Source organism: Eutrema salsugineum, unplaced genomic scaffold (genome assembly GCF_000478725.1).
Source record: "Eutrema salsugineum unplaced genomic scaffold, Eutsalg1_0 scaffold_5, whole genome shotgun sequence".
Taxonomy (NCBI): Eukaryota; Viridiplantae; Streptophyta; class Magnoliopsida; order Brassicales; family Brassicaceae; genus Eutrema; species Eutrema salsugineum.
This window is the reverse complement of record NW_006256612.1, coordinates 11,172,947-11,193,440: the sequence shown is the minus strand read 5'-3', so window position 1 is coordinate 11,193,440 and position 20,494 is coordinate 11,172,947. Positions and strand designations below refer to the sequence as shown.

General features: G+C 39.8%; 7 protein-coding genes across 9 annotated transcripts; 3 read left to right on the top strand and 4 right to left on the bottom strand.

The window, feature by feature from the left end:
* Positions 1 to 45: 45 nt before the first annotated feature.
* On the bottom strand, positions 46 to 1,856 carry LOC18993599 (RHOMBOID-like protein 6, mitochondrial). The gene is made up of 5 exons (XM_006417139.2): positions 1,743 to 1,856; positions 1,418 to 1,640; positions 746 to 909; positions 491 to 654; positions 46 to 420 (listed from the first exon to the last, which is right to left on the bottom strand). The coding sequence occupies exons 2-5, from the start codon at positions 1,633 to 1,635 to the stop codon at positions 61 to 63; spliced, it is 906 nt and encodes a 301-aa protein (XP_006417202.1). The 5' UTR covers positions 1,636 to 1,640; positions 1,743 to 1,856; the 3' UTR covers positions 46 to 60.
* An 856-nt stretch (positions 1,857 to 2,712) lies between these two features.
* Positions 2,713 to 5,224, top strand: LOC18993598 (E3 ubiquitin-protein ligase At1g12760). The gene is made up of 5 exons (XM_006417138.2): positions 2,713 to 3,536; positions 4,119 to 4,238; positions 4,322 to 4,454; positions 4,535 to 4,702; positions 4,814 to 5,224. Exons 1-5 carry the CDS (start codon positions 2,905 to 2,907, stop codon positions 4,985 to 4,987), a joined length of 1,227 nt encoding a protein of 408 aa, XP_006417201.1. The 5' UTR covers positions 2,713 to 2,904; the 3' UTR covers positions 4,988 to 5,224.
* Positions 5,225 to 5,790: 566 nt separating this feature from the next.
* On the top strand, positions 5,791 to 8,296 carry LOC18993597 (DEAD-box ATP-dependent RNA helicase 47, mitochondrial). Its single transcript, XM_006417137.2, has 2 exons — positions 5,791 to 5,935; positions 6,492 to 8,296. The coding sequence occupies exon 2, from the start codon at positions 6,557 to 6,559 to the stop codon at positions 8,210 to 8,212; it is 1,656 nt and encodes a 551-aa protein (XP_006417200.1). The 5' UTR covers positions 5,791 to 5,935; positions 6,492 to 6,556; the 3' UTR covers positions 8,213 to 8,296.
* Position 8,297: 1 nt separating this feature from the next.
* Positions 8,298 to 10,723, top strand: LOC18993596 (pentatricopeptide repeat-containing protein At1g12620). Its single transcript, XM_006417136.2, has one exon. It carries the CDS (start codon positions 8,717 to 8,719, stop codon positions 10,625 to 10,627), a length of 1,911 nt encoding a protein of 636 aa, XP_006417199.1. The 5' UTR covers positions 8,298 to 8,716; the 3' UTR covers positions 10,628 to 10,723.
* A 218-nt stretch (positions 10,724 to 10,941) lies between these two features.
* On the bottom strand, positions 10,942 to 13,662 carry LOC18993595 (bifunctional UDP-glucose 4-epimerase and UDP-xylose 4-epimerase 1). The gene is made up of 9 exons (XM_006417134.2): positions 13,248 to 13,662; positions 12,702 to 12,751; positions 12,462 to 12,597; positions 12,270 to 12,371; positions 11,833 to 12,060; positions 11,615 to 11,696; positions 11,447 to 11,529; positions 11,279 to 11,370; positions 10,942 to 11,188 (listed from the first exon to the last, which is right to left on the bottom strand). Exons 1-9 carry the CDS (start codon positions 13,443 to 13,445, stop codon positions 11,104 to 11,106), a joined length of 1,056 nt encoding a protein of 351 aa, XP_006417197.1. The 5' UTR covers positions 13,446 to 13,662; the 3' UTR covers positions 10,942 to 11,103.
* A 619-nt stretch (positions 13,663 to 14,281) lies between these two features.
* On the bottom strand, positions 14,282 to 16,397 carry LOC18993594 (protein PARTING DANCERS). Of its 2 annotated transcripts, XM_024152063.1 has the most exons (9): positions 16,184 to 16,397; positions 15,960 to 16,069; positions 15,544 to 15,671; positions 15,373 to 15,461; positions 15,179 to 15,274; positions 15,005 to 15,099; positions 14,885 to 14,925; positions 14,704 to 14,787; positions 14,282 to 14,602 (listed from the first exon to the last, which is right to left on the bottom strand). In XM_024152063.1, exons 2-9 carry the CDS (start codon positions 15,994 to 15,996, stop codon positions 14,453 to 14,455), a joined length of 720 nt encoding a protein of 239 aa, XP_024007831.1. In that variant the 5' UTR covers positions 15,997 to 16,069; positions 16,184 to 16,397; the 3' UTR covers positions 14,282 to 14,452. The 2 variants fall into 2 exon arrangements, with proteins under 2 accessions (XP_024007831.1, XP_006417195.1); XM_006417132.2 differs by lacking the exon at positions 15,960 to 16,069.
* Positions 16,398 to 16,513: 116 nt separating this feature from the next.
* LOC18993593 lies at positions 16,514 to 20,232 on the bottom strand. Of its 2 annotated transcripts, none has more exons than XM_006417131.2 (13): positions 19,788 to 20,232; positions 18,995 to 19,679; positions 18,778 to 18,913; positions 18,560 to 18,680; positions 18,386 to 18,475; positions 17,975 to 18,277; positions 17,704 to 17,883; positions 17,512 to 17,598; positions 17,362 to 17,433; positions 17,189 to 17,275; positions 17,008 to 17,115; positions 16,844 to 16,912; positions 16,514 to 16,745 (listed from the first exon to the last, which is right to left on the bottom strand). In XM_006417131.2, the coding sequence occupies exons 1-13, from the start codon at positions 20,040 to 20,042 to the stop codon at positions 16,671 to 16,673; spliced, it is 2,268 nt and encodes a 755-aa protein (XP_006417194.1). In that variant the 5' UTR covers positions 20,043 to 20,232; the 3' UTR covers positions 16,514 to 16,670. The 2 variants fall into 2 exon arrangements, with proteins under 2 accessions (XP_006417194.1, XP_006417193.1); XM_006417130.2 differs by having other exon boundaries at positions 19,022 to 19,679.
* Positions 20,233 to 20,494: the final 262 nt, after the last annotated feature.

Genomic DNA, 20,494 nt, shown 5'->3' with positions numbered 1-20,494 from the left:
AAAATTGAAATTCACATTTTCAAAAAAAAAAAAAAAAAGCAATGATTGAGGATTGAAAAATCAACAAGACCACTTGGAAGTAGGGAAACAGTCTAGGCGATGGCACCATTTGCAATGTTTGTTCCCATTCTCCCCTTTAAACAGCATCACCGTCCCAACCGTTAAAACCCCGACCACAGAAACAGCACCAACAAAGAGCAACACATACTGGCACGGGTTATACTTTGGTCTAGCACGCCCACCGTACTGATAAGCGTTGTTTGACTCTTCCCACCCGAACTGTGGCCGGATCAGTAGCACAAACCCGAGGAGAAACCCGGTTATAAACCCACCAATGTGAGAAAAGTTGTCAACGCTAGGAAGCAAACCTATCGCCAAATCGATTGCGACGATGAACAAGATCGTGACCAAAGCAGCCACCTTGATAAATCAGAATGCAACCATGTTAATGCTTGTTTCTTGATAAAAGAAGAGGACACAATGTTGTTACCTTGTTGGCGTAGATAGTCCAGTTGATGAGCAGCTCGGATAACATAGCTCCAAGGAGTCCAAGGAGAGCACCAGAGGCCCCAACGGAGATACTGTTCTGAAGGAAGAGTGCCGAGAGAATGCTTCCACCGAATCCCGATATCAGGTAGATGAGCCCGACTCTTACTACATTTTTGACAAAGACTTAATTTTTGAATACATGAATAGAAGAAACAGAGGAGAATATGAGGTTCGTGTGAGGATGTAAAGGACTTACTGAATCCAAACTGCTGCTCAAGGCGGATACCGATGACGATGAGATTAAACATATTAACAACAAGGTGAATGATACCGGCATGGAGCCACATTGATGTCACGAGCCTCCATTTTTCGTTGCCTTTCACGACTTTCCTCCATTCCAATGCTCCCATTTTGTCCAATCTGAAACCACAATTCCAAAACATTACGGACGTCATCGCTAATGAAGTTCACAATCTTAAATCCAGCCTCGTCCCCAAAGATAAGAGTCAAGGTCTTGGATTCACATGTGGTTTAGACAACAGAGGAAAAGGCTCAATCTTTATCTCAAGAACAGAGTTTGTCCTGAAATCAACCTGACATGAACTTATTTTTCAAAGCAATTTACAGAGTAGCTATTAGGCAATGATAATTTCGGATGAAAAAATGAAATTTTTTTGAGATACCAACAAGTTTGAACTTGAATTGTAAAGCGTCAAATAGACCAAAATCAATAGCAGATTTGGAAACAATGATGAACAAATGATACTTTTGAAATAACTCACAAGCCTGAACCTGATTTATTAGGCAGTATAGGATCAGACTGATCATAAATCTTGAAACTTGGAAAAACTGAGACTTTTGGGGCTTTTGGAGTGAAACGGACAAATAACCAAAATCTCCAGGATTTGAAGGTTTTTTTGAAACTTACGTTGAAGAAGATGGGCCCAAGAGAGGGTTCTCTCTTAGTGGCTGGAAGGAGAACCTGCGGAGAAACTTTGCCACGCAATCTCCGTTGGCGCCAGCAGCCGTCTTGGGGCAGTCGTTGATGAACATGACGACGATGAAGACGGCGATACAAGCAATGACGATCACCGGAGTTAGCCACGCCGTCCACTGGCTCTTCCCTCTGTTCTTCCTACTCGACATTCTCTCTGTTTTTTTTTTTGTATCATCAACAGATCAAAGACAATGAATTATAGAGGAAACATGAAACATAGCATCGATTATTAGAGATTCAAGGACAAGTCTTTAACCTTCAATTCTCTTCTAGATTTCTCTTTTTCTGAATTTGGAAAAATATAACCGTCGAGTCGATTCTCTTAACGGAAAATTTTGTTTTTTTTTCCAGAGTATCCACAAAGTTATGATCTCTGGTGGCAGCTCCTTCAAGATTTTTAACTTTTTTTTCTTTCTGATCAAAATCTCAGACCAGAGAGAAAATAAATTCAGACGTGAATTCAATTGGTATTAATATATTAATTTGTTCTTTTTTTTTTTTGTAACGTATTCTGTTATCTTCGTAGTTTGTTGAGAGAGAGAAAAAGTCATACGGGCAATGTCAATAAGGGATATTTAAAAATAGACTCTTGTATAATGTGCCTTGCACTATTCCATTTTGATACCTGACAAACATTTTGATCCAGTCAAAATTGATTTTGATGTTTTACAAGTCCGGTTAACCATACCGGATAATTACGGTTCATTACAAAGGTCAGGTAGGATTTTAGGTTCAGAGATTCAATTTTACCTGTTTAGTTTCTCACCTGACACCTGATCATGAAACTTTCTTTCAAGAATATAGGAACAATGTTCCTGAATTGCTATTGACGAAGACACCATTATTGTAGGGACTAGGGACATTGCAGGGAGGATTAGTCGTCCGGTGGATATATATTAAATCATTTTGTTTTTTGTTCCACGCGTGGATATAGCATTTGCAATTTATGTGATTATTTTGGTTTCAAGGTCCTCTAAAAGATTATAATATGAATTTAATACACATTTCTTGTAAAGTTTTAAAATATAACCCATATATACTCGATATTTATTTCACAGCCCCGGTTCTTTGTCCGGTTGTTGACTGTTGACTAAAGGGACCACATGAGACTATTAAATGATTGAGGATTCAAATATCAATATTTACCGATTCGTATTCGTCAATGAGATTTCCTGTTAATTTTCTTAATCATCATCATCTTCATCTCTCTCTCTCTCTCTCTCTCTCTCTCTCTCTCTCTCTCTCTCTCTCTCTCTCCTCTCGTCTTTCTTCTGTCTCTTTGCACGATCGAAACCCTAGCAATTCCAATTTCGCTTTCTGAGATCGAATCCTTGCCTTTTTATGGCGTAACGCTACACGAATTTCAACGATTTAAGTTTTTTATTGGGAAGAATCTAGGGGAGTAAAAAAACACGACAATGTCAACGGAGACTACGGGGAATTCCTCATCGCTGCCAGGATCATCATCATCTCGCCATCTTTCTACCGACGCCATCGATCCGGCACCTTTGCTTTTGAGCGGCGATGATAATGAAGGAAGCAGCAACGGAGGAGGTTCCGGGAACGGTGGGGAACGAAGATCTGTGAGGAGACAGGGGCTGAGGGAAGCTGCGAGGTTTCTGAGCCGTGCTAGTAGCGGACGGGCTATGCGAGAGCCGTCGATGCTTGTGAGAGAGGCCGCCGCGGAGCAGCTCGAGGAGAGGCAGAGCGATTGGGCCTACTCGAAGCCTGTGGTGGTGCTCGACATCGTGTGGAACCTTGCCTTCGTCTCCGTCGCTTCGGCTGTTCTTGTGATGAGCCGAAATGAACATCCGATCATGCCGCTCAGAGTTTGGCTCTTGGGTTATGCTTTGCAATGCGTTCTGCATATGGTTTGTGTCTGCGTTGAGTATCGGAGGAGGAACAGGATGAGAACAAATAGGACTCCACGGTCTCGTTCTTCTTCCTCCTCGTCTTCTTCTTCGTCTTTGGAGGAAGATGCTTTGGGCTCGAGGAGGAATTCAGAGGAGCAGGACTTGTCGCTCGGGCAGTTGGAGAGCGAAAGCAGCAGGTATGTAGCTTGAATTCTTCTTTCCTTAAGACTTCTTAAGAAGATCAGATGTTTGCCTGAGGAATTTTTATGTGTATTCTGGCTCAAGCTTGTCTAGATTTCAAATGACAGATAAGTGGATACTTGCAGAACTTGGTAGCTTTTAAAAACTCAGGCTCTTTGCACTTAAATTTGCGGTTTTTATCAGTTGATGAAGAAGAGATTGGATCACTTAGAAGATGGAGTTTTGGTTTGGATGATCAAATTGCTTGTTTACTCTATAATCTTCGGATTCTTTCCCAAATTGTAGTGGTTTCCTAGCTAAATCTTGTACAATCTAATTGAGATTAAATTTGGAGAAAATATGGTGTTACCGATCAACTGATTTCCAAGTTACTATCATCTTATCTCTGTCAGGGTTAGATAGTTACAAAAGATTCACTCTTTTCCTTATAACACAACATAGGTAAATCATACACTGATTCAGATGTCCGAGCTACATGCTCCTTTTTGTTTTGCGTTGGCCTTTGCATTTACTAGTCCAAAAGGGTGATACATGTTTCGGGTTGTGTTTTCTTATTTCACTTACCGTTTCCGTCGCAGTGTTGCAAAGCATCTGGAGTCTGCCAACACAATGTTTTCATTTATATGGTGGATCATTGGATTCTACTGGGTATCTGCTGGTGGCCAAGAATTAGCACAAGAATCCCCGCGGATTTACTGGTTTGTCCTTCCTCCATCTCTTATTTCATCAGTGTAAACCTATGATTCTTCCTTAACTTATCTGAATGTCTTACTTATTTCAGGTTGTCTATCGTTTTTCTTGGTTTCGATGTGTTCTTTGTTGTGTTCTGTGTTGCGTTGGCCTGTGTTATTGGCATTGCTGTTTGCTGTTGCCTGCCATGCATCATTGCAGTTTTATACGCAGTGGCCGATCAGGTACTTCTGATAACACACTCATCTTATAACCTAAATCGCTATATTGTGCTATTTTGTTTTAACATTACGATCAAAAACAGGAAGGAGCTTCAAAAGAAGACATTGAGCAGCTCACCAAATTCAAGTTTCGAAAAGTTGGTGATGTCAACAAACACGCTGGTGATGAAGCCCAAGTAAGTACCGAGGGAATAATGACCGAGTGTGGTACAGATTCACCCGTTGAACATACTCTTCTGCAGGAGGATGCAGTAAGTATACATGATAACAGACAATTGACTCATCTCATCTTATAACCCACACCTTGAAGATCAAACCTAAGATAGATTATGCTTTTTGATTCTAATAATTCTGCATTATAGGAATGTTGCATCTGTCTCTCTGCTTATGAAGACGGAACAGAACTAAGGGAACTTCCCTGTGGCCACCATTTCCACTGCTCATGCGTAGACAAATGGTTATACATAAACGCGACTTGCCCGCTCTGCAAATACAACATCCTTAAGAGTAGCAACTTGGATCGAGAGGAAGTCTAGAAGAAACAGTTTGCTTGTTCATGAACCCTCACAACATTTGATCAGGAAACTTTGGGGTCAAAGGTAAAACACGGCTGGTGTTTTAGATACGATGCATTGTTTGTGATATGATATCTATACAAGTTATTTACTTTTGTTTGTTTTTATTTTACAATTTTTTTTTTGAGTTTGGAAAGAAATCAGGTCTGTACATCTATTATATCTATCTATCTTCTTTCACATGCAAGTGTGCAACCATTCTTTTGTATTACCTCTCTCTCTGCGTCGACCTCAAATTATCTTAGAGATTTTCATGATCATAGATCTTTCGTTATCTGGAGATAGGCCAACGAAGATTTTGATCGGGAGTCAATTCCAGTTTGGTCTAGGTCCTCATGCATAAGATTTTTTTAACGAGTAGTTCTGATATATACCATCACACAAGTGTACCCAAAAAAAAACATCATACAGAGCACACGAATGCAGTCGGAAACAAGGGTCATAATCTTCTCCATTTCCTTGAATGATGGTCCCTTATAGCCTTGAGGAAATTCTAGAACATTTCAATAACAAGTGCACCACACTCGAGGTCCAACATCACAAGTTCACAACGCATGATCTGACCTTAGCCAACGTTTCAAGGATACAAGTCCTTATGGATTCGGAGCGACTTATGAAAAGGGCTTATATTTGTACCGATTCTTTGACCTTTGGGCTTTAATCAAATAGCCGACAAAAATAAAAATCAAGTCAAAGCCTGAGGTCCCTTTTGTGATAAAGAAAGAAATCGAGGATGTGTATTCCGGTTTGTTTCAGACCGATTTTTGGGTCCGGTTTGGTCAAATTAAAGCAGAACCTTTTATCTAGAGACTGGAGTGTGGAGTTGAGAAGAGAAATCAAGACGGAAAGTTTTGTTTACCTCTTATTGCTTCGACCACTGCCTTAGCGTCTCATGGAGATTATAATCAGGTACCTTTCTTTACTTTCCTATTCTCTGTCCTTGCTACGTCCAGCTTCCTACTTTCTTGCTGCCTAAGGCTACAATCTTTCTTAGCCTTGGACTCGGTCCATATCTTATCTCTAGTGTTGAATTACTTCAAAGTTTTTTCTTTTTTTGCTGGGATACGAAACTATGAGTCTAGGGTGGATTGTTTGCAAGGTTTTGCCAAAAATCGCGTGGTTTGTGGTGGAAGCTGCCAAGAAATGTGCTTATTCGGTGATGATGCTCTTCACGCCCGCCTGGTGTTCGACGAATTGCCCCAGTGTTGGCTTGGCTTTTATTTTTTCTTTTTCTTAATATTGTTTGGTGTTTGATAAACTGATTCCTTCTAAGATAACCCATTTGAATTATATTACTATGACTAGATTTAAAAAACCTTAGCAGTTTGTCTCCCGAGTTCACAAAGCTGATGTCTTTCATTTCAGCCGTTTCGTGTATCTGTGAATTGTATTTCTGACTGCTGTATAAATCCGAATTTCACGAATGATTTTTATCTATCTGATGCGGATCCTATGCTCTTTTCAGGCTGTCCTGAGTGATAAAGAGGCTTTCTTTTTTTGTTAGCAAGCACACACGAGTGAGAGTGTGACATGGCGGCATCAGTTTCATCTCGGTTCCTTGTTCTGCTCAAAGAGTTTTCAACCGTCAGAAAGATATCATGGCGTTCTGCTGCAGCTAATTACCATCGCCAATCGCGTTTTTTATGCCATGCTGCGAAAGAGAATGGATCTCTTACTCTTGCAAGCCTTGAACTGGGGAACAAACCAAGGAAATCGGGGAAGAGTAAGGCGGTAAAGCTTGAGGGAAGTTTTGTTACTGAGATGGGTCAAGGTAAGGTAAGAGCAGCAAAGAACGATAAAATGAAAGTAGTGAAGGAGAAGAAACCAGCTGAGATAGTGTCGCCTCTGTTTTCTGCGAAATCCTTTGAGGAGCTTGGCCTCCCAGATTCATTGTTAAACAGCTTGGAAAGAGAAGGTTTCTCTGTTCCAACAGATGTCCAATCCGCAGCTGTCCCAGCCATAATCAAAGGTCACGATGCAGTGATTCAGTCTTATACAGGATCTGGCAAAACCCTGGCTTATCTACTTCCAATACTATCCGAAATTGGTCCACTAGCAGGAAAAGCTGGAAGCTCCTCTGGTGAAAGCGAGAAGAGAGCAGAGATTCAAGCAATGATCGTGGCTCCATCAAGAGAGCTCGCTATGCAGATAGTAAGAGAGGTAGAGAAACTGCTAGGACCTGATCACCGTAGAATGGTTCAGCAGTTGGTCGGAGGTGCAAACCGAATGAGGCAAGAAGAGGCGCTTAAGAAAAATAAACCTGCAATCGTAGTTGGCACTCCTGGGAGAATTGCCGAGATAAGCAAAGGCGGGAAATTGCACACTCATGGGTGTAGATTCTTGGTGCTAGATGAAGTCGATGAGCTTTTATCGTTTAATTTCCGAGAAGATATCCATCGGATACTAGAACATGTAGGAAAGAGATCCGGGGCTGGTCCTAAAGGGGAAGTTGATGAACGTGCTAAACGGCAGACCATTCTAGTCTCTGCAACTGTGCCATTCTCGGTTATTCGAGCAGCTAAGAGCTGGAGTCACGAGCCGGTTCTGGTCCAAGCCAACAAAGTCACTCCTCTTGATACCGTTCAACCATCTGCACCGGCAATTAGCTTAACTCCCACAACTTCTGAGGCTGATGGCCAGATTCAGACTACTATTCAGAGCTTACCTCCAGCGTTAAAACACTATTACTGCATTTCAAAACATCAACACAAAGTCGACGCATTAAGGAGATGTGTTCACGCACTTGAGGCCCAATCGGTTATAGCTTTCATGAACCACTCGAAGCAGCTCAAAGACGTGGTCTACAAACTCGAAGCTCGTGGTATGAATTGCGCTGAGCTGCACGGAGATCTCGGGAAGCTAGGGAGATCAACGGTTCTAAAGAAGTTCAAGAACGGGGAAGTTAGGGTACTTGTGACCAACGAGCTCTCGGCTAGAGGTCTTGATGTTGCGGAATGTGATCTAGTGGTGAATCTTGAACTTCCAACAGATGCAGTTCACTATGCACATCGAGCTGGGAGGACGGGGAGGCTGGGAAGGAAAGGGACGGTGGTTACAGTGTGTGAGGAATCACAAGTGTTTATAGTGAAGAAGATGGAGAAGCAGCTTGGTTTGCCTTTCTTGTATTGTGAGTTTGTTGATGGAGAGCTTGTTGTCACTGAGGAGGATAAAGCTATTATTAGGTAAAGAACCAAAGAATGTATATTTCTTTTGTTCTTCTAGTTTTCAGATACTTTTATAATTATAATCAAATTCAGAATTTTGTCTCTATTTTTTTTTGTTTTTTATATCCTAAACATATTTGCTTACTACTAGCGTAAAAACATGTAGTGTTGAATTTACAGTATGCCATAAATCTGGAAACATTTGCAATTCCATGTTTACACGACTCTGAGAACAAATACACACTTACGCGTGTCCGAAAAAACCATTGGATTCTAGGAAACAGCAGTTCTTTGAGGCATTTCACCAAGCAACTTGTGGGCGATTGTGTTATTATTTGAGTTTTTGACCAATTTGGTTTACATTCGATTAAACCAATTCCGGTATGTTTTGAACCGACCGAAATTGAACTGGTTCGGTTGATAAGTTGCGGGAATTCATTTGAGCTCATGCCATGGCTCTCCATAGGGTTTACAGAGAGTGAGTGAGTGAGTGAGAGTTGGTAAAAGGAACGATTTTGAGCTGAAGATGATGATGATGTTGATGATACGGAGACGGAGGAGTCCGAAAGCTTTCAAATTTGTTCATCCCCGTTTACCTGAGACAGGTTCCTGGAGTTCTTCTTCATTCTTTTATCTCTGTGAGAGAGACTTTTCTGGTGTCAGCAGCGATGGCGATAGGAAACTCTCGTATAGAGAGATGTTAAAGAATGGGATTAGCGATATCAAGAAGGATGATGCTGTTGATCTGTTCCAATCCATGATTCGGTCTCGTCCTCTTCCTAATATCATAGATTTCAGCAGATTGTTTAGTGGCATTGCCAAAACGAAACAGTATGATCTCGTGTTAGCTCTCTGCAAGCAGATGGAATTAAATGGGGTTGCGCATAACCTCTACACACTGACTATTATGATCAATTGCTTCTGCCGGCGCCGTAATCTCGGTTTTGCGTCTTCTGTTTTGGGAAAGATGTTGAAACTTGGGTATGAGCCTGACACAACCACATTTAACACACTCCTCAATGGATTATGCCTCGTGGGTAGAGTCTCTGAAGCTGTGGAATTAGTTGATCGAATGGTAGAGACGGAACATATGCCCAATCTCATTACGCTTAGCACTCTTGTCAATGGACTTTGTCTCAAAGGTAATGTGTCTGAAGCGGTTGAGTTAATCGATCGAATGGTGGAAAATGGGTGCCAACCTGATGCATTTACCTACGGGCCGATTTTAAACAGAATATGCAAGTCCGGGAACACTGCCTTGGCCATGGATTTGCTGAAAAAGATGGAAGGAAGAAAGATCAAACTCAATGAAACCAATTACAATATCGTCATTGATAGTCTTTGCAAAGATGGGAGCTTCGTCGATGCACTCAACCTTTTCAATGAAATGGAAATGAAAGGGATCAAGGCAGATGTTATCACCTACACCTCTCTCATAGGAGGACTTTGTAAAGCCGATAGATGGGATGATGGTGCACAGTTGTTGAGGGATATGATCACTAGGAAAATAACCCCCGACGTTTTCACTTTCAATGCGCTGATTGATAGTTTTGTGAAAGAAGGAAAACTTGTAGAAGCTAATGAATTGTATAAGGAGATGGATCAACGAGGTATATCTCCTGATACCATTACTTATACTTCTTTGATAAATGGGTTTTGCATGAAGAACCGCCTAGATGAGGCCAACCAGATGCTGGATCTGATGGTTAGCAAGGGATGCGATCCTAATGTCGTGACTTATAATTCCCTTATAAATGCATACTGTAAGGCCAACCGAGTTGACGATGGTTTGGAACTCTTTCGCAAAATGTCTCTGAGAGGAGTGGTTGCGGACACAGTCACTTATAATACTCTCATCAAGGGGTTTTCTCAATCGGGAAAAATTAATGTTGCCAAAGAACTCTTCCAAGAGATGGTTTCTCGTGGTGTGCCACCCAGTATTCTGACTTATGGTATTTTGTTGGATGGTTTGTGTAACAATGGAGAAGTGGAAAAGGCATTGGAAATACTTGGAAAAATGCAGAAGAGTAAAATGGATCTTGGTATTGCTATCTACAATATCATCCTTCACGGGATGTGCAATGCAAGTAAGGTCGATGATGCATGGGATTTATTCTGTAACCTCCCTATCAAAGGATTGAAGCCTGATGTCAGAACATATACTATAATGATTGGAGGACTATGTAAGAAAGGCTCAGTGTCCGAAGCGGATCTGTTGTTTAAAAAAATGAAAGAGGATGAATATGCGCCAGATGGTTGTACGTACAACATTCTCATTAGGGCACATCTCCGAGATGGTGACTTAGTCGCATCGGCTAAACTTATTGAAGAAATGAAGAGTTGTGGGTTCTGTGCAGATGTTTCCACCACAAAGATGGTTGTTGACATGCTATCGAGTGGTGATATAGACAAAGGCTTTCTAGATATGCTTTCTTGATCTGGTGGTTCTTTTTGAAGGAAATCGTAGCTGCTTTGAAATGGACCTCCTTGTGTTGCTATGATTTGTTGTTTTCTAGGCATCAAATAGCTTGAAATGGGCATAGCATGGGGATTGGTTATAAAATAATCTCCATTTTTTCTTATGTAGTTGAATCTTGTTCTCTCTGACACATGTATGAGAATCATTTATATATTCCTTTCTCTATGTACGGCTTAACGCCTTTTGTTTTTTCATTGTAGTTAAGTTAAAAGACACTGAATCCATTTTATCAGTCTGGAACTAAAAGAAGCAAAACAAACAACTGAAAATTCAATAGAATCAACTTGCTATTTTATTCATCGAAGTAAAAGACTCGTTCGATACATGGAAAATTAAAGCACAACTATAATATGTGTATACACACTTTTCGTTTATATTGAGTGATTAGTAAAGGTCACTAAAACAAAACCAAACAAAACAGAGAGAGAGTACACTCAAAGCTTCCTCTGGTAACCCCATGGATTGTTGTTTGCCCAATTCCACTGGTCTCTGCACATCTCATCCACTCCATATTTTGCCCTTATAACAATTTGTTCCAAAATTAGATCATTTGATAACAATTTAAAACCAAATGAAACCAATCGTTTAATGGTGAAAGAGTTAACTTACTTCCAGCCAAGTTCTTTCTCAGCTCTCTCTGTTGAAGCATAAACTGCTGTTGCATCTCCTGACCTTCTCGGACAGAGCTTGATCGGGATTTTCTGCAAATGTGTTTTCTTGTTTCAGCCATTTATACAAAACTCAGTTACCCGTTTGATTTCATTCGCTGTTGTTTACCTTGCCGGAAGCTTTCTCAAAAGCTGCAACCATTTCTAACACAGACGTTCCTCTTCCAGTCCCTAGATTGTAAGCAGTACAGCCTGACATCACAACAAAACATGTCTGAGAAGAATCCATCAAATAAAAAATCAAAACTTTAAACAGTTAAGTTTCTGAGAGAGTTACCAATCTTTGGATCAGCAAATAGCTTCCTTAGCGCAGCTATATGACCATCTGCCAAATCCATCACGTGGATGTAGTCTCTGACCTGTTTTAAACATCCTCTTTAACTTTCTTAAAATAATAATCCTTTACAGTTATTCTAAGAAAGCCATCCAAAACTAGCTTTTTGATCTATCATCAGAAATCTGAATGAGAGATTTTGGGATCTGATTTGTATTTACCGCACTACCATCCTCGGTAGGATAGTCATGTCCATAGACATTGAGTTCAGGTAGTCTTCCAACGGCCACTTGTTGGATGTAAGGCATGAGGTTATTGGGGATTCCCTTTGGATCCTCGCCAATTCTGCCACTCTCGTGAGCTCCCACGGGATTGAAGTACCTCAGCAGAACAATTCTCCATTCTGGTTCCGCTCCGTGGATATCTCTAGCTATTTCTTCAAGAAAGAGCTGTACAAGAAAGAGGTTGTGAACACATAATGACTTTCAACAATCGAGCATTGTTATCTTTTGTAAGGCTTAAGAAAGGCTTCTTGGATCAGGTAAGGTTTGGGGAAATTTAAAGGTATCAATCACAATCAAGTCAACTTTCACCATTATGGATCTACAACAAAGACTTTGAGATTAAAGACTTAAAATTTAGATGTGCTGAAATATACCTTAGTACGACCATAAGGATTCATAGCCTTTAATTCGAAGTCTTCCATGCATGGAATCTTTTCAGGTTGTCCGTAAACAGTTGCAGATGATGAAAACACCATCTGTATATTCCAACAACACACCAATGTAAAGTCGAACAAGAAAGTAAAATCTGAAATAAAGACTTGTGAAGTTGTAGAATCCTATCTAACCATTTTACAGTTGTACTTTGCCATGGTCTCATACAGATTGATTGTTCCGACCAAGTTATTGTCAAAGTAGCGGCGAGGGTTTCCAACACTCTCACCCACAGCTTTAAGACCCGCAAAATGGATCACAGCATCGAATCTGTTTCCTCACAAGAAAAATGATTTACAGCAAAAGAGCCAGAAACGTTATGAACTATAGACATGAAAATATTTTGAGACTTTCAAGATATGAATCTAACATACCTTTGTTTGGAGAAGAGTTTCTCAATATCACCTTTGTTTCTTAGATCACCCTGTAATCAATCAACACCAACATCATTTCAACCTCCAGAGAAATGAAAACCAACAACCAATGTACTAAAAGCAAACAACTACAAGTCTACGGCTAAAAGTTCTTCCATTTTTCTTACGAACCAAACCGAGAAAATGTGAAGTTTTTTTTTTTCTTGTTTTCATGCGGGTACGGTAAAGAGAATTAAATTCTCTGTTTTAAACTCAAATTGGGTTCTAATCAAGCATGCAATCAGGCAAAAGTACAAATTCTCTACACCAGAACATAAATTAGGCGGAACTTTTTCAGTGATCAAACACAATTTCAATTCAAACCCAGAAAAGGTAAGACAAGAATTTTTGCAAGAATCCAATTTCCATTTCCAGAGAGCCAAAAAAACGTACAAAAGAGACCAAATCATACAAATCACAGAGCAGGAATTTCACCTCACAAAACAACACCTTCATCAGCTTTTCTCGGAAGAAAAAACTCAGACTAGACAGAGAAGTAGTACTTACCAGATTAAACTCGAGTTTCTTGGAGAGATCAGGACCAACAAGCTCCCTAACCCTATCGACGGCTTCGATAACAGAATTATCAAGATTATCGATGATCGAAACCTTAAAACCCTCTTTCAGAAGTTGAACAACGGTATGTGTCCCGATGAATCCAGCACCACCAGTGACAAGAATGTTCTGCTCCACGGAAGAACCCATTTTGGAAATTATCAAAGAACCCACTTCGCAAGATCGATTCTTTCTGCACTTTTGGAAACTACTCTTTTGGATAAAAAGAAGAGAGGAGATCACAGCGAATGAAGGAGATTAGAGAGAAGAAGGCACAAGAAAGTTGGGTCCTTATTTAATGATATTTGTAGCTTTCTTCACAAGTTGATAAGAATGCACGCAAAGCGAAAAATAGGAAAGGGAGTGGGCTCAAAGATGTTTTTGTTGGTTTCTATATAAAAACGGCAGTGGTGATGATGACAACGATGATGATCCGTGTTGAGAGATAATGATGGCTTTGATTCCTCGATTTTCTGTTACTCTTATTGATCGTGTATTTTGTCTCTTTTCTCGGGTGGAATTTGGGAAAATATAAAAGTAGTCTTTTTTAATGCAGTTTATATTTCTAATGTATTTTTCTAGATATGAAACCTTCGATAGCTAGTGATGACCAACACAGATTTTTTTGGTTCAACAGAAATTCTACGCGCGATATATTTTTTTCGCGGTAAATCTCAAATGAAGAAGGATTGATCTTACTGTGCTTCATCAAGCATAATTTTTTATTACTAATTTAAAATAGTGACGCTGAAATTGGATAATTACGTTGTCCAGTCAACAATTTTTTAGATAAGAGTTGTCCACAACATTTTTGTTGCTAACGAGTTGTCCAATCAACATTATCTTCATCCGTAATTTATAGATATTTTAGGTACCCAATTTTGGGTACTGATGGAGATTTTTGGTTCTCGAGTATTTCGATTCAGCTGAGGCAAAAAAAAAATTCAAGATTAATAATATTAATAAAAAAAAAAATCGAATGGTGTTATTACATCGAGTGATTGCTTAAAACATCAGAAATTTCGGTTATTGATCAATTTCTGACACGAAAAACGATCTAAACTAGAAACGAACGTAAGAAAGTACAAGATGGTTCAGGATAACTCTAAGATGTTGTCAAGTTTATCTCCAGCCAAGACTTGTGATCTTACGATGGTTCAATTGAATTTGGGACTGAGGTAGAACTCAGGATCTTGGAAAAACCTGGTGAGCATCTCAGCCTTGTCGGAAGAGAGATCTGTGTTTGCTAATATGTCTTCTTTGGATGTTTTAGCGATTGCCTCGACTGAACCAATAGCTTGGTATAGCTGTAACCAAATGGGACATATACGTAAGCAGAATTCATCGTGAACCGGCATGAATCAAACACACAATGCAAGAAAAGTACAAAGCACAAGTTTGAAGTTACCGTGTTTGCATCATGTTTGTTGATGTTGGGTATGGATGTGACAACTCTGATGAACATGTTTGTATCCTGCACAGTTCGCTTCCTCTTCACATGAAAGGAAAAAGAAGGAAAAGCTTTAGAGGTCGCCAAAACGAATATTGAAACAGATCCTTACAGCGAGTGATCTTTGAAAACATCATACCTCAACCTTGAGTTTAGACGCCACCTTCTGTTGCTTGCACACTGCAGCTCAAGTTTCAATCTAATCAATAACTCAGAATAGCATAGCTATCTAACTAACACTAAACAAATGAGTTTTTACCCCCGTGAGAGTGAGAAATCTTAACAATCTTCTCGAATCCCATCTCAGCATCAGTGACTGGTACAAAAGCAGGTTTCCCAAAGTCCATCTCATATCTAATGAAAAGAATTATGGACCTTCATTTACGGCAAAAGTAATAGTGGTGCAGGGTGATAAGATGTGTAGACCACTCACTGGAAGTAAGATCGCATGAATGAATCATTCTGTTCTTTAGTTGAAAGTGTGGCAATAACGTAAAGTCGCGCAAATTGCCCTTTCAGCCTCTTTACTCTGCAAAAGGTTAAGAAATCAAAGAAATCAGGAAAGAAACAGACTAATAAGAAGACCGGAATCGAGACAGGTTGAAAGTATGCGCATGGATGGTAGACCTGCTGAAGATGGAGGCAACATTGGAACAATCCCATTTGGTCACAAAAACAAAAGCAATAGACACGCCTCCACAATTGAAGATCAGATCCTATCACGCCAAACGAGTGATTCTTTAGCTAGTTTAGATCAAACTCTCCAAAAAAAGAATATTATCAGAGAAAGCCACATACAGGGGAAATCGAGACAAAGTTAAGACGGAAAGAGTTTGAGCTAAGAAATGAGGATATGAAACTGATCAGTGAAGGGTCTTGTTCAGCTTTCCATGCGTTGCTCATTATACAAACACCAGCAGCATTTCCTGACAGTTAAACAAAAGCAGAAGCTCAAATTCTACGGTACTTTCCCAGAGATATTACATCAGAATTGGCAGATATCGTAAACTAATCCAAGTTTTATCCAAAATGAAAGCTTCTCATCGGAGTACAAACACGAATGTAGAAGGCCAATTCGCGTGTATGTGAAGCATAAAATCGCAATCCAAGTGACTTGGGGTAACTGGAGTTACGTTAATTTAAGCCCTAAATTTATCACCGGAATTTGCACAGTAATAACCTAAGCACACCAAAAGTTATCGACATTCATATACCAAAAGGAGCAGATACAGAATATAATCCAGGTTTCATTCGAAGATAACGAAAGAAGCTTCTCAAATCGGAGTCGAATCACATATATAGAAGGCCAAGTGTCGTGTTTCCTCTGACAAATCGGCACCGAATTTTGCACCAAAAAAAAAAAAAAATCGGCACAGAATTAGCAAAACCTAGACTCTAATGATGGAGTAAATCGGATTTTTCTCACGGGAAAGAGTACCTAGATTCACGAGAGTTGACGGAACTTGATCTGTCGAGGCACTGTAGCTTGATCCCGCAGCCGCCATTGATGAACCTCGAGAGTTTTGAAGACGAACAAAACTGACCGTGCGCGCGAGTTTCAAGGAAATGACTCTGTAATAAGAGATTGGGCCTCATGGGCCATACTGGCTCAAACATTTTAGGTTCAATATAAACAACTTGGTTGGTCTTTAACAATTTTCATAAATTATCTATTTGAGCATGTTCATAGCACTGCTTTTACGTTTCTCTTGTTTCCCCCACAAGAACTCTATAATCTACTTCATTCCTCAAATGAGAGATAATTCTATTTTTCTTTTCTTCAGTTTCTACCTTTTCTCATCACAATAACTCTGAAAATTATACACTAGAAATCACATTTTATTGTTGTACACTTACTAAGTCTTTGGGTGATACCACTTTGAAGAATAAAACAAAACAGTGGAATCAATCTTTCCACAATATTCTCATTCTACTCTGTTGGTGCAAGACATGATTGTTGATTTCATCTCTTCTTTACTCAACGATGCTTCAACAATTAGCTGCAATCAATAAACAGTCCAAAAAAACTGAATAATCCAAGATTATAAAAATTAAACACAGGACATTAAGATTGAGATATTTCTCTTTCTTTCTTTACCTCTTGCACTCTGTTTCCAGCTCGAGCAAGCAGTTTGTATTGGTTCTCAAACATTGGCGCCATGTAAACCTACATGGAAACATTGTTAAAAAAAACTAACTATAAAAAAAGTTCACATTTTTTTTATAAGGATTATGTGTTTAAAATGCGATAAAACTGTGTACCTGAAATGTTGGAGCGAGACCTGGGCTCAAGAAAAAACGACTTTTTGAAACTGATTGTATTCCTTCAACCATTTCCAGCTCTTTGATCAGAGATTCCACATCAGGCCACTGCAGAAGAATTTTTTTTTCAGAAACCCGTATACTAATGGTTTGATTACATAGTCACAGAAGACTACAATACCTCAGCGTCAAGCTCTGCAGCTTGTAACTTTCCCAACTGATCATTACCACCAACTACAGATTCTAAGGCTTCGGTTAGAGGATCAGGCTGCATAAAGATATCAAAAGGGTTTAGATATATATCAAATGGTATAACGATTTCTATAAGGGAAGCTTTATAGAGATCTTTCTCACCGTGATTTCTTTTAGTGACAAGAAGATACGTTCAAGAGCAAAATCTAGCTGGTGCACTTTCGCCTCCACCATCTAATAACACCAACAAAAAACGTTTTTCAAACCACTTTTTATTTATCTAGCCGTGTTTAAGATAGTTCAAGAAATTACCTGACCGATCTTAAAATATGAAGCAGGGTCTAAAGTTGCATCCCATGAAACTTCTGACTGGTGAATCAATGCAGGGACACCTTCTAGCTGTTTTAACCAAACTTTTTAGTTTTAACAGCAAATTGGATTACGTTCTTGCGGGTCTATTAGCAAGAAGGTACTACAAACATATGATAAACTCTGGTATTGTACCTCACAGAAAATACCGAAATACGTAATTTTCTTGATGCAGCATTTCACAACATCCCCAACACGAAGCTTAGCCATAAGATTTCGTTTTTTCTCAACTTCCTCTTCATTTTCTCTCGGCCTCATCGAAAATATAAGCTTCCTTGAATTTCTGTTAGCCATAACCACATTCACTTTGATTTTCTGCATTGAGTAAAAAATTGTTTTAGAGGGGGAATAAAGAAGCATCTCTAATTATGATAGCAAAACTATCAGAGATTTTTTTTGGTCAAACCTGGCCAACAAAAGACGATAGGAACTTCTGCTTCTCTCTGTCATATACCATAAGAAGATCTTCCAGCTTCATATCAGAAGAAACTTCTTCACTGACTGTGTTCCCAACTTCAGAATCTACTAAGCTTGAATCTGGAGTTGGAGCTTTACTCGTGACATCTTGACCTCCAATTACTCCAAGGTTTTGTCGATACAGTGATGGATCTACACCTTTTCTTCTCAACCACGATTCGAACGCGAGAAATTTCCATTTTGCTGCAAGGTTCCGGTAGGGCAAAAATCCGATCAAAGATCCATAGGAAACCTGTTCAGAATAAAAAGCAATCATGAAGAGCAGAAAAAAAAAGACAGAGTATCAAACCAAAAAATACAAGCAATTATGAAGCCATAAATAAGTACAGATCTTACTTACAGCAAATCCTCTAGTGCTCGAGCTTATTAGCTCAACATCTGCACGTAATTCTGTCTTAACTAGAGACTCTGCCTTATTCCAATCACTTTCCTATCAAATTCACACAAGACGAGTTTATGATATGCCTCTTATCTTATGAACGAGTAAATGGTAAAATAGTATTAATTTTAAAACCTCCAAGGAAGATCTAGAAGGAGGGCCCTTGAGCTCAACAGAGACCTGACGACCTTCATGGTTCACGATCAATGGTTGTCCTCTGGTTGAAACTGATGGCTCTGCAGAAGACGGGTCTAATCTATAACAAAATTAACCAGTCAATCAAAACGAGAAGAAATGAGGAAGAAAAGCGCAGTTCCACAACAGAATTATCAAGATACTAAATCGGAGTTAACCTTTGTGGCTTCCCTAGTAAAGAAGCCTCTACGATGGTCTGAGAAACTGGATTCGAAGGACTTCTCTCGACTGGATCACTGTTAATGGTTTTCTCCTCAGAGGATCCCGAGGATATCTCGCTATTAAGCTGCATTTCTTGATAAAACAACAAGCATATTAATCAGCTCCATATTTAGACTATTTGTGAAAGGTCTTAGTCTTGTCTCTATCTATTACCAGTTGGAATTGATGTATTTCCCATACCAGTTGGAATTGATGTATTTTCTATCTCCGGCAGTTCCACAGCTCCACTATCTCCAGCTTCCTCTTCTACATTCTCAGGCTCGGGCCTCGGTTCTGGCTTCTCCAAAAGAGTGTACTCTGAATATACCCCTTCATCTTGTTCTCCTTCTTCCATAGTTAATCCATCACTGGGAAGCTTATCTCCAGAATTTTCCTCTCCCGCATCAACGTTCAGTGGTTCCGGTTTTCTCAACAATGTCATGTCACTAAACCTCTCGTTTTCCCTCTCATTCCTCATTTTCAGTGTCAGATTCGGTTTCAACCGCAACTTAGACTCCTCATCGTCGTTATTGTTCACATAGTACGAACTCGGCTTTCTCAATATAACATTAGGCAGTGTCCTTTTTGGAGGAGCAGCAATCGGAGCACTCTCCAATGGCTTCTTCAGAGCAGGGTTTGGCTTTTTCATCACTGGCTTTTCCACAGTTTCGAATTGGACTCCGTTTTTCGGAACTGGCTTCACCAAATTCAAGCCACCCAGTGAACTAGATTTCTTCTTATCTTCCTTTGACCAATCCAATGGAATCGCTTCGATGTCTGCAATTTTACCCTTATTCTTGTAGAAAGATTTCTCAACTTCAACGAAAGAAGCATCTGGATTCACTTTTCTAGCCACTATCTGTATAATTTTTTACCATAAAAAATATGGGCGTGAATAGATATCCAAAGACTTTCAAAATTCGAATTTCCTTTAAAAAATTCTCAGAAGAAATTTTAAGAATCTCACCTTAGCCAAAGTCAATTTCGGGTCTTCTCCGAGCAAACGGCCGAATTTGAGCTCCATTTGATCCCATTCGTTGAGCTTGGGCTCTTCCCTTTTCGAAGCTGAAACTAAAAACTTCTTTTGTTTAGCTAATAAACTCTCCCGGTTTCTTCTCACCCTAACCCTAGAAGGATACAACGGGAAACTTCCGGAGATAGATGCGGTGGGTGCGGCGGATGCTGCGGCGGAAGCAGGAGAGGATAAGGCGAGAACGTCCATTTCTGATTAAGCCCAGAAAGTATAATAATTTCGCCAAACTAGAATCATGGGTCTGATAAAAATCACGAATCTCGTTTACCTCGAGTGACTGTGACTCGAGCTGTAGCTCTCACTCTCGCTCGTTATGTGGACTACAGAGGAGAAATGGCTATGGCGGAGGGAGAAGCTTTATCAGTATTGCTTTGCATATTTTTCGCTTCCTGGTTCTACCAGTGATGGAAAGACACGTGGTTGATGAAGGAGTGAGAGTGCTTAAGCGATTGCATTAAACGTCTTTCCGTTCTTTTGTTTTAGAGATGAACAACACGTCGTTTTAAAACATGTTTGAACGTCAACCATTAATCTCCATTCTCCCATAAACGACGTGGTTTCCCTTGAGAATTCTCTCCTCAGACACGCGTCGCAGTAGTACAGCAACTACACTTGAGGACAGAAACCAATATTGGAACTAA